The sequence below is a fragment of the Epinephelus lanceolatus genome, chromosome 8 (genome assembly GCF_041903045.1).
Source record: "Epinephelus lanceolatus isolate andai-2023 chromosome 8, ASM4190304v1, whole genome shotgun sequence".
NCBI classification, from domain to species: Eukaryota; Metazoa; Chordata; class Actinopteri; order Perciformes; family Serranidae; genus Epinephelus; species Epinephelus lanceolatus.
In genome coordinates, this window is record NC_135741.1 from 12,074,064 (window position 1) to 12,086,464 (window position 12,401).

At 42.2% G+C, this 12,401-nt stretch overlaps 1 protein-coding gene across 8 annotated transcripts in view; it reads left to right on the top strand.

Moving 5' to 3' along the window:
* LOC117258338 (rap1 GTPase-activating protein 1-like) overlaps positions 1-12,401 on the top strand; it is a 103,415-nt gene that overhangs the window by 19,197 nt on the left and 71,817 nt on the right. For 3 of the 8 annotated variants that reach the window (XM_033629144.2, XM_033629148.2, XM_033629145.2), the window contains exon 1: positions 5,087-5,270. The exons of 1 other annotated variant lie outside the window; for it this stretch is intronic. In XM_033629144.2, the coding sequence (XP_033485035.1) occupies positions 5,227-5,270 (44 nt within the window). In that variant the 5' untranslated portion in view covers positions 5,087-5,226. Of the gene's footprint in view, positions 1-5,084; positions 5,271-12,401 lie in introns of those variants that run through there. 4 more of the 8 variants (XM_033629147.2, XM_033629154.2, XM_078169841.1 and 1 more) reach the window with 3 other exon arrangements.

Sequence of the window (12,401 nt, forward strand, 5' to 3'; positions counted from 1 at the left end):
ATTGCTTGAGAGGTGCTAAATAAATAAAATTGTATTAACAACATTTGCCCTGCTTTGAAAGCAGAGAATGGCCAGGAGAATAAACCGCTCTGACATTACAGAGAAAAATTAAATATTAATGAGAATAAAGATCGAGCATAAAGCTGAATTGTTTTATTCTGCTTTATTCTAATAATGTGCTTTTGTTGAGCCAGCACAGCTAAACATTGCCCTGAACTTCACGTTGCTTTGTATCAGGGGTGATTTATGATGTTTGCCCAGCCTCAAACACATTAAACCTCCTACACATAGAGAATCAGATTTCTTTTTAAGAGAACCGAATGATAAATTACGATGCACCTCCCTAACAAAGGCTTTTGCACAAGTTCCCTGTTTAATCAGCGTCTGCTTCTCTTTAGACAGGCACAACACTCATTTGTTCTGCAGGAGCAAATTTCCTGTCCCATGAAAGCAGAGCTGAGGGTGAATGAATGATCTTTGCCTCGGCTCTGTCCACTCCTCACTCCTCGTATATCACACACCTACTCTACCTCCACATCTGCCCTACTGCTAATACAACTGCTGCTGCTACCCTTTCCACACAGGGAATAAATTATTGAGTTGATGTGATGGTAGCTTCCCATTCACAGATTCGAGCAGGAGGAGATATTCAACATCTGTTTACACCTGTGGAGATGATAGCCTGTATCAGTGTTGGTTTATGGAATAACAGTGTGTTTTCTTTTTGTCTAGGTCTGTGTTTTGCTGGTGTCGCAGTATCTGTAGTTTCTGAGTCTGACAACATGGATAACAGGGAGAGATCTCTATTTCTTTTGTCCTCTCGAGGGTCTTCCTGCCAGTCCACTTCCTTTAAGACAAAAGAGGAGCCAGAGCTGTGGGCTTGAGGGACTGGGCTTTGTTTCTGAGGTGATGTGATTAAAGGCCTCTGTCTAGGCTGCACCCATTCAGATGCCTCGCACACACCACAGCTGCTTTAGTTAATTGAATTGTCAGGAAAGCAGACAGGACTGAAGGTAGCACCAAGACTGAAGCACCAAATCAATAGAGTGGCAGTTAAATAAAGTTGGGCAGTGGCTGTGCCAGGGATGAAATGAACAGCTGGGTGTTTGCTGAAATCAAGCAAGTGGTTTCGGGTAGTTTCAGTTTTGCGGCCAAGAGCTTGTGCTTTGGATAAAGATGTCTCTTCGTGTTGGATTAGATGAAAACTATTTTTGTATTTAAAACATTCACAATCACAAACATCTGCTGAAGTGGCAACGTTACATATTTCTGTTCAGATTCGGCTTCCTTTCTATGCATTTGTTTGTAGCACTACTTATTTAGTATCGATTCTACTGAACCACCTTCACTGTGGCTTTATTTATTGGTGGATGTGTACAGTACTATCATTATCTCTGCTTGGTGTAAGCCTGGAGGGGATCATGCGTTTGGTCATGTGTGTGCCTGTATGTGTGTGTGTCTGTTGCGAGCAGCTAATCTCACAGACTACTGGACCAGTCAGCCTAATATTTTCTGTGCACATTAATGGCAGTATGCTCAAGGATCTCTCGTGATTGCGGTCATTCACATTGTTGAAAAACCTGTTTTATTGACTGTTTTACAATGTCATTGACTGCTGACTGCTCTCAACCAGCTGGTTGGGGCCACATGTTTTCTGGAATTCATTCCATTCATTCATTTATTATCTGTAACCGCTTATCCTGGTACAGGATCGCGAAGGGGGCTGGAGCCTATCTCAGCTGATACTGGGACAGAGGCCTTGCACACCCTGTATAGATCACAGAGACACATAGAGACAGACAACCATTCATGCTCATATTCACACCTACGGGAAATTTTGAGGCACCAGTTAACCTGCATGTCTTTGGACTCCCACGCTGATGCTGGAAGAACATGCAAATTCCACACTAAAGGCCACCAGCAGATTTGAACCAAGAGCCCTCTTGCTGTGACACTACAGTGTTAACCATTAGCTGTTGCCTCATAGCAAGAGGATTTCTGTGTGGAGTTTGTGATAATCGCCACACCTAAAAACAACAAGTTGCAGCCAATCTCACAAACTACTGGACCAGTCAGCCTAATATTTTGTGTGGTCTGTTGCAGGCCACATTAAGGCCTTTGTCCTGGCTCAAAAACTGACATAGACAAGTTTGGTCTCATTTCTAACCAGAGCATCAGCATGTTACCTTTCTCAGTGACAGCTTACCAGCTCAGAGTTTTAGCTTGGCTCGTCGTTATTAGCTGGTAACTAGCTTCTAGCAGTCCGGACCACTCTGCAGAAGGAAGGATGGTGAGGCCTTCGGGTGCTGTCTACCAACAATGACTTTATTGCTTATCTAGACACTTACTGTAAATCCGCTGCTATTATCACTCTTCGCCGCCTGCCATCTTCACCATGACACCCCGAGAGATTTGCTTCCCTTCACATACAATGAAGCACATGTCACACCCTCACAGGTTACCCACAAGGCCACCGTCCTTAAAGGGGAAAAAGAGTGAGCCAGTAAAAAGCAGATTAATTCCCTACCTGACATGTAATGAGCCACTAAACTTAGGTATGACACCAGATGAATAAATCCCCATTTTTTGTTATTCTTGCCGCCATCTTGACTGTAAGGGAGCCGGGAGGGACAATTCCACAGTCCACAGCTCTTTGCAGTCTAGTGCCTGAAGTCATGTCACACTAGAAGTGTTTTAGAAGCAGAGCACTTGCTTGCCCAATTTTGTAGACTTGCAGATTTATTGATTTGGTCATTTTTCCTTAAAGGAGCTATATGTAAGAAATCTAAAGCAAATAGTCATAAAATCCTCCTAATATGTCACAGAGACTAAGGAATAATGTTCATATAACATACTGATCTCACCGACAACAATAGTATATTCTTACATACAGCGCCTTTAATATTTGTGCTTCTACCATAAGTATGTAAACAGGCTGTTTAGTTAAATGGTTTCTGTTTTTGTCTGTTTTTATTAGGTTTATTGTTGTTATTTCCTATTTTGTTGTGCTGTCGTCTACAGTCAAAATTAATGCCATTAAAGGCCAGTTATGAACGACATGGATCAAAGATATGGTCGCTAAAAATACATTCATACTCATAATTATATTGTTAGGTATCCATATTTCACGTACAGTGCCTGTTAGGAGGACAATTGATTTGCTCTGTGGCTCCATCAAAAATAGATAAGGCAAGTATTTTTATATTATTAGCTTTTGAGATGCTTCTAAATACAATGCTGCATGTCTGCTGGTATTACCAGAGTTGGCTGTGATTAGCTTGAGTGGCTGCCTGGCGGAGATCTGCACTCTAAATGCACATTTCTAGTTATATTTACCATGTTGCTTATTGTCTGTTATGTCTAAATAAATTTATTAACACATAGCACAGTGTAGGCTGCACAAATAGGACAAATTATCATGTTGACGTAAGGATGGTTAGGTAGAATCAAAGTTATTACAGTTCATCCAGAGGGGAACATGAATGTCTGAACCAAATATGATGGCAATAGTTGTTGAAACATTTCACTCTATACTACAAATGTTGACCTCATGGTGTCACCAGAGGAAAAGTCAGAGATCACCAGTGTATGTGAGGCTTTACTCTCTGGGGGCCATGAATGTCTGTACAAAAATTCATAGTAACCCACCCAATACTTCCTGAGATTTCTCAAAAATGGTGGAGCGATGACTAACAGACAGACAGACACAGGCTTCCCCATAGCCAAACCACTTGCATGGCTGAAAACAAATCGTTGGGAATGTCAACCAAATCAATAATCATACAAATCAATGAAGCCTCTATCAGCCAAAAATCTGTCTGGTCAGATAAATGACCGCCTGGCCGAGACACAAAGTGAAGTCCATTACCAACAAAGTCAGCCAGGACTGTGATGCTGTGGTGAAATGTTTTTAGAATATTGCAGTCTCTGAGGAAAGAGGTGATGTCATGGTGGAGAGATGATGTAATTGTCTATCAGCGTGATTGTGCTTATTTGGTAGGCGCATTGATTAATTAAGTGCTCATTTACTACGAGTGCTGAGCAGTTAATGTGATGAAGACATCATTGGTCCGTGGGGAGATTAAGGTCCTGGATGGGTGAGATTTTATTTATCCATAATTTAGAATCAAATTAACTGAAAACTTTCCTTTTCCCATCGGACACAGCTCGCTCTGCCCTGCCTCACACTGTGTCTGTTTCACCCGACATACTGCGAATGCTTTGGAGGTGAGCGTCTATCAGATAGCTGGCTGATGCGCTGCACTGCAATCCCTCTTTATACAATAATCCATGGAGGCATTAATGTTGTCACCGCTGCCAGTTTATCAAACTCAACAGCCTGCTAAAGTAGAGGCTCTGCGTCCAGACACTGACTCAGTTTGATCAATGCGGCTAATACTAATGCAGGGTAACTCTGCGCTACATTAACTCGCCTTTTATGTGCATACCAGAGGTGATGGGCTTACAAAAGAAAGAATTAGGAGGGAGATGAAGGGACAGATTAAAAACTTGTTCGGAGATCATCACCTACAGTGTGCAGGAGTGGAGCTGGGGCACACTGTAGGTGATGATCTACAGTGTGCAGGAGTGGAGCTGGGCCACGGCCCCGTGATTAGGACATTTGTGAAGAATGATAAACTGTTTGTCTGATGTCTACAGCTTGTTTAACCAGCTGTCTTGCAGTGACAGAGAGGAGTGTTGCAAGACTTGTTCTAGGTGAACTCTCAGCGCCAAGAAATCCTCTCTGTTTTGCCTGTAGCCATTTTAAACGATCAAGTAAGCAGTGGTTGTGTGGCTTGTGTCAGCGTCGTGTGGTGTCAGCGTTCACAGTTTATTTTGAATATAAAAACACCTGTCATTGTGTACTCTGTGATCCCACTGCACGAAAGAAAGAGGATGTAGCCTGTATGTGAGAAAGGCTGCCACTACACTCCTGGTTCCCTGGGAGACTGGCATGGTCAGCAGCCCCCTCACACTCCAGCCCCACCTCCCCCCTCTTCCTCCCTCATCCTCTTGCCATCCCCCCCACCCCGCTTGTGAAGGAGGCGTGTGAGCAAGGAAGAGGCAGGGCACGTTAGCCGAGGCTGCGGGAGTGGAACTCAGACGGCAGGCAAAGCATACAAACACACACATTCACACACACACATGCTCAGTCAGCGTAAGTGACACAAGTGCTGGCTCCATTCAGCACTGAGTTGACTGACTCACAGCTATCCATTAGCCGGCATGCCGCAGAGAAAGAGGAGTTTCACTTTTGGAGCCTACGGAGGGTAAGAATGAATATCCTAATAATTTGTAGAACAACAAAACCTCTTCTTTTTTCATTTGTGTGATTGTGATTTTGTGTATTTATATGTATGTCTGCCTCTGTCTCCCTGTTTGATGACTCGACAGATTCTGTGTCTGTATTTGTGTCTGCATATTCGTGCTGCTGGCACTAGACTGTCATCATGTTCACGATAACAGCTTTATTGGTTGTCATCTTTGTGGCTTCTTTATCATAAATCAGACTCCCTCATACTGTTGTTTCTGCTTGTTGATGAACCATTAAAGGTTACATTCTGTATGTGATGGGGTGGTGTCAGATATAGAAGCATAGACGAGATAAGGTGACAAAAACAACACGAGAGGAAAGTAGGTACAGTTCAGGTTACAGGGAAAGTATTACTCAGAGCCTGACAGCTGAAGGTATGACTACATTTATGCTTATAATAGAAAACATGTGCTACACATATCAGTGCTGTATCTCTCTTAATGTCAGTCAGCACTCATGTCCCTGGGGGTTTTTATGTGGCCCACTTCAGACTTTACAGGGTACTGAAGGGTAGACACACAGTCAGCAGAAATCTCTTACTGGTCAAGAGGTGAACAGGTGCTTCAAAGCAACTGCAAGCCTGACTGCCTGTACTCAGAAGTTATGTGTACACCTATGTTTTTCTGTGTACATGTGTTAAAGGTAGCCTCTTGAAAGTCTGGAAATATACCTGGGCTGGGCTGTGAGGCGATTTTGGCATCGTGGCTACAGTCGTAATTACTGTGAGAGTATGTTGGCTGTTGACCCCATGGTGCTAGAGACTTGCTGCCTCATTCTGGTGAATCTAAACTAACCTTTTAAAACATCAAAGTCACACTATAACACAAATTAACTAACAGATTGAGGCGGTGGTAGATCAGTAACTCCCATGTTGTGCGAGGTAAAATGACTGTTTTTGTCAATAGAGTCTGGCTTTGAGGAGAGCATCTGTAAGTTTTAGTTTCACTTTAGTTCCCCGCTGAAAAGGGCTGTCTGATTGGGTCCATGTCATTGGTCCGACATCCCATTAGTCCGACGTCCCATTAGTCCGACGTCCCGTTGTTCCGATATGTGATTACACTAGGCTACACTGTATTTGTGTACCATAGAGGATCAGCAAACAAAAGTAGGCTACTGGTCGAGATACAAGTGTCATAGAGAGGAGAGAATGAAACACCATAACCTCCTGTTATTAACTCTGGGGTCCGGGTTGTGTGGGGAGCTTTCCGCAGTGCTGAACGGCTCCTGGCAGGTGTATTTCTGCCTTGATGGTGCGCCGCAACCGGCTCTGGGTCAGCTGGGAAAGGCTTGAGGCGAAGCAGGCTCACGACTTATGTGTTTGCCACTTTCTTTTTCATTTTAACCCACACCGTGATCTTTTCCTAACCCTAACCAAGTGGTTTTTGTGCCTAAACCTAACCAGACCTTAACCACAGGGCATCATGATGATTTCGGAACAATGGAACTTCGGAACAATGGGTTTAATATGGTCGGAACAATGGGATGTCGGAATAATGGGCTGTCGGACCAATGGGAAGACCCCGTCTGATGGCACCAGAAAGCGATAAATATTCTAAGTACAGCGAACACTCACGTTCACACCAGTTCATTACTTAGCATTTGTGTTTGTACTCCTGCCTGCTTCTCCAAACCAGGGCTCGCCAAGCGCCTTCTGCTGCACAATATACACTGACCATAGATAGGAACCTCACACAGCCCCACTTCCATCCAAACTATGCCTTTGAGTTGGGCATTAGCTTTCTTGGTGTTACAGGTTTGGCTAGTGGTTGCTTTGTCCATTTATGGGAAGGCAGCTGTCGATGGTCCCATAGAAAAACTCAGAGAAGCAGCTGTGCACTTACATTTGATTTACGTCTGCCAATATGCTAAGTTAGTCTTTAGGTATCCTTTTGTTCTCGTAAAAGCCAAAAATAGTGTTTGGTTAACATTTTCAATGAAGCGTAAATCTAATCATTGTGTTGTATAGGAGCCATCCCTGGTGTAAAATGTATATTGGATGCTAATTTGTCCTGTAGGGCTCCCTGTTCTGTCATAGGTGTCTCTTAATATAGTTGGGAGCCATTCATTCAGAAACAGGTTTTGCCAAATGGAGGATCACATATAGTTTTTTGCCCGCAAAGCCGGACCATGTTAAGCCAAATGTACCTTTGCTGAATGTCAAGGTGAAAATTTGTATCTTTGAATGGTTTATGAACACAGATTCATTCATGGATGTTTTTCATTGAAGACTACAGCAGTGAGAAATAAGTGTCAAAAAAGAAGAAGTTTCCATCTGATGAGCAGCAGTCGCTTAGGTCAAGTGAGCCTGTCAGTTAGTAAATAGCCTGTCTATTCAGCTCCACAGTGGCTTTAAGTTTAGGCTTAGCAGCTATATGTTGCACAGGCCACAGCCCTTTTTTTCGGGATAGAAAACCAAAGATGCAGTCGCTGTCAATGCAATTTGACGTGTGTTTGGATTGTAGTATTGACAAGTCTGTGTACATTTATTTTATTGTTAAACAACCCTGTCCAAATGGATTTAATATCCACAGTGGCTGGATATTGCTTATTTGGACTTCTACACACATTTGATTAAATCACCAGGGATTGTTAGACTAAGGTCGGAGATATAATTACCTTCAACTATGTGTTCGCATGCGCATGATGATTGCTTTTTTCTTCAGTTTGGAGTGTTGGCTGTGCACAATTCAAAAAGTGATGCTACATGTTCGCAGGATGCACACATACGTACATTTACATAATGAAAATGCGAAGGTTCTCTTCAGTCTGAATTCTCTGATAGTCTGATGATCTCCAATTGAATCCTTCAGTGACAAGCAAAGCACATACGCAAGTATTTCAATCAGGAGAGACTCTTTTTTTTGTGAAAAGAATATTTATTTACTTGTGCACATAAGAACGAAAAATGTGAAAAGTCTTTGGCGATCCCATTTAGATGATATGTATTTGAGGCAGGTGATGAATCCATGGTAGAATAGGCAACCCCCCAGAGTCTAGAAGCTGATGGTGGTAGAGATGGTAAAGATGAGATGAGAGGAAGATGGAAAAGTGCTGATGATCTGGATGAGTAGCATCTTGCATCCTGACTGGCTGATAGAGATCATGGCAAAGGTTGATTGGATAACTAGAGGAGTGAACACCCATTATCAGCTGATTAGAGGAAGCAGTGGGAGTGGGATGGAGAGAACTGTGAATGGATGAGCGCAAAGAAAGTCGTCCCGATTGAACTTACACTAAGCTTCATGTGTTCTTGACGCAGCTGGCTGTCTACTTAAATGCTTGGCTAAAAAGCAAATAAATCTCCGTCCTAAGTGTTGTCTTTAAGTAAGTAACCTGCTCGTAAAAACTCTTGTTTAATCAAGGCTGAGATTTAGCTGGAGACGACAGACGGGAGCTGCTCTACTTGATGACATTAGCTGTCCATCAGTCCTAACTGTCACTGGCATTATTTAGTGATTTACCATGCTAACAGTGAATATTCATGTGTCTTATGTGCCTTAAATCTCTGTTCATTTGTTTAACAACCCATGACACTACAGCTTTTCAACATTTTATGCTTCTCTACTTATGTGACAACACAATTCTTTCCCCCAGAAGGGAGCACAGTGTTGGCAACTGACACTTCAAACACTTAGTGCAAGTGTTCTTGTTAAGTGTGATGAAGTACCAGTGGGTATTTTACCGCTCCAGGCCTCAGGGGGCAGTAAAGAGCCTATCATGGTTTAGCGCACCACAATGAGACAAAAAAGATGTCGCACTAGAAAACTGTTTTGAGCAAAAACAATATTTTTCGGTTATACATGAAAAAAAAGTAAGAGATGAAGACTGTTTGTTTTGGAAAATGTCTGCACCTCTGCAGCACATGGCCTCATCCCTGAGCTTTTCTAAAGAACCATCCACTGTGTGAGAGACAGTCCAGAACGGGGCTAGATAACTACAAGTAAAACCCACCTCAAGGTCACATAGCTCAAACTGAGATGTAAAATTTTCGGATTTAACTGGATTTATCATTAAGATTTAGAACCTCATGATTAATTACTTCATCAGCTGCCTTTTAGCGACCTCCCAAATGGCACACTTCTAATTAATTAATTCCTGTCATTTGCTTGTGCACCCTGGAGAGTCCTTTAGCCAGTGCACAGCATAAAAGCTAAATACTTGCTTTTCTGTTTTCTGTTTAACACCGGCCTTGAATGCCACTGCACTTGGCATTTCGATAGGTCACTGTGATTGCTTACATCAGTGAGTGATCTGTAAAACACTGTGCCCCCTTGCATCCCGTTGGCATTCACTGAAGGGAACGCAGCCCCTCTGCTCTCCGCGGATCAGCTTTTCTTTGACGCAGCATGCTTTGTAATTTTGGCATCAGATTTTAAAGGAGCTGTCACTTAATTTGAGTAGTTGTGTTAGGTTTTTGTTTCACCTTGGGTTGGTTATGATCCTTTTTTTATTACAGGCAGACCACTTTTTTTTTTTTACTTTTCATAATGTTCCCATTATTCAAGTGTGGCCAGGATGTTGCAACACTTTCATATCCTTTTATTTTCTATCTTTTGGATGTGCTCTTACATGCCTTTTGGATGTCACATGACACATCCTGTAGCTCACAGTGTCTTCTTTTTCCCATAAATGACTAAATCATGAACGAAACAGACCCATGGCTGGCGTCTTTAGTGAACTTAATGCTCTCTAACCGCAGTGGTGAGACATTCAGGCCACATGAACAATGATGCTGTATGCTGTAGTGTCGCATAGAAACACTTGAAGAATGCGCGTCCATCCTGTTCAAAAACAACCAAGTGGAAAGACCCACATTGTTTTGAAACCTGAGCGGGCCTGAATTGTAGTCAACATTCTCTGGTCAGCTGATCAGAAATGTCATTTTTCCAAGTAAACAAGACATCAGACTCTTTAGGGAAAAGGTATTTCCAAGTGTTAAACAGATTTGATTCATAATAACGTTGGGTGGATATGTTCAAGAATGATCACACCAGTTTTAAAGTGTTTGCACAAGTTGTTGCTCCAACAAAAATGCAAGAATTGTACGTTTTTTTTTATACCTAATGCTGTTTGAAGACAACAAGAAGCCTCTATCTCTGTTTGATTTTTTGATTATCTAGCATCTAATGCTGATTGCACTGAATATTGTGCCACGGACGACAAGAAGACATCACAGAGAGGGTCTCTTTGTTTGACGAAAGCAAATGTTTGCATGACAAAAGATGATTAGACCGCAAGGCACGGCTCCTTGAGAACAGGAGGCCGCTCAAGTACCTTTCCAAAGGTGGAGGCAAAACAAACAGGAGATGTAGGGCAACCAGAGGGCTCTTCATTGCCTACTCACTCAGTCCACCTTGCATATTTACTTTGACATTCACATTCACATTCACAATGGCAAGCCATCTACGGAGAAGAATGGGGTGGGAGGGCACTGGGTGAGCTGCAGTTAATGACCCAGTGCTCACAGGATTAACAATTGTTGAATTATATTTTCTAAGTCCCTCTGTGCCCCCAGATGTTAAAATAGTGTGGCCATGTGCAACTTTATGCTTCTTGACACCGTAAAAACTCAACAAATAAAGGAGTTTTGATTGTAAAATAACACTTACAAGAAAGGACACTGATAATATGAGCCCAGATGGCAGTAAATAGAGTCTTAACTGGGTGTTCTGATTTAAAGGTATTGTTTTTCAAATGGAAACTAACACCTATTACCTGCTCTCCTCTATCTAACCAGTTCACCAGGGGCTGTGTCTTTTTTGTTCTTGTCTCGCTTCAGAAATACCTTTTTTATCTTGATGTACACTTGATTTTATCAGAAAAGCCGGTTACGCTGTGTCAACAATTCCTGTAGCTGCAGTAAAAGTCCTCCAGTGGTTCGCTGATGAAAAGCTTTCAATGTGAAGCAACCGAACAGTTTGCTTTAACTGTATATTAACACGGTAATAGACTTCATTAAGAGAGCAGGTTATAAAACAGAAATGTTCCTAGATAAAGGAAACAAGGAGGGAAACTCCAAAAATGCACGTTAAGGAGCTTCAAAACTACTTAAACCTGAACTAAGATATTCTTTGAAAGTGGTCATTATAATAAGGGCATTATAGATCCAAAATAATGGCAGTATAAACTCAAGAAAATAACATTAAAATTATATGAAACTGATTAAATTAAACTGCGTGTGAGAGTCTGAGTTATACGCCATATCAAAGTAAAAGCACACTAATCATAACACTGCCAACACATAACACATGATTTTTGTTTGTGGATGTGATAGATATCACAGTGCCTACTGGCAGTCAGTGTAGCTGTGGTACCACTTTGTGTGTGTGTGTGCGTGTGCATGTGTGTTTACATACACACTGTATCCTACTGTACTGTAGCTAAATGAGGACATTCAACCACTTTACGCTCATTTCTCTGTCAATGGGCTCATTCAGTCCACGCCGAGTCCAGATACATTTTACAGTCTTGATCTGGTCACGTGTTGTTTGACAATGTTTCTGCCCTGAAAGTTAATATATAAAGATATTGTTCAGCATTGCTCCAGGCCTTGTCTCTGTCTCTGTCTCTGTATTTTGACAGTTTACACTTCCTATCCTAAAGCAGCCTGTCTTAAGCCTCGTTTACACCAAGTAGTTCAGTACGGTACAGTTCAGTTTGGTACACATTTGTTCTGTTTCCACTGGGAAAAGTCGTGGATGGTACCAGTGGAACCATTCCGTACCGTCCCCATTTTTGGTCCCCCCTCTGGGGTACCTAGCACACAGATCTGGTACTAAAAGGTGGAGCTGTGAACAATGCAGTCTGATTGGTTAATAGCGGATGGTCATTCTGCTCAGGGCTGAGTTTTGGCTGGTTTTGAGGCTCATGTAACCACTGTTCATACTGTGGAGAGTTTCACATACATTAGTACACTATAACTATAAAATGAAAGCATGTTTTGCTGCCTATTGCAGCAGCCAGAGTCTGAGAAAAAATAACTTTATTCACTGGCCCGACTGCCGGGGGCTTTTAAGGTGGAACGTTTACTTGTAATGTTACTCAGTGCATGAGTTGACGACGTGAATCCATCAGCACACCTTAAATT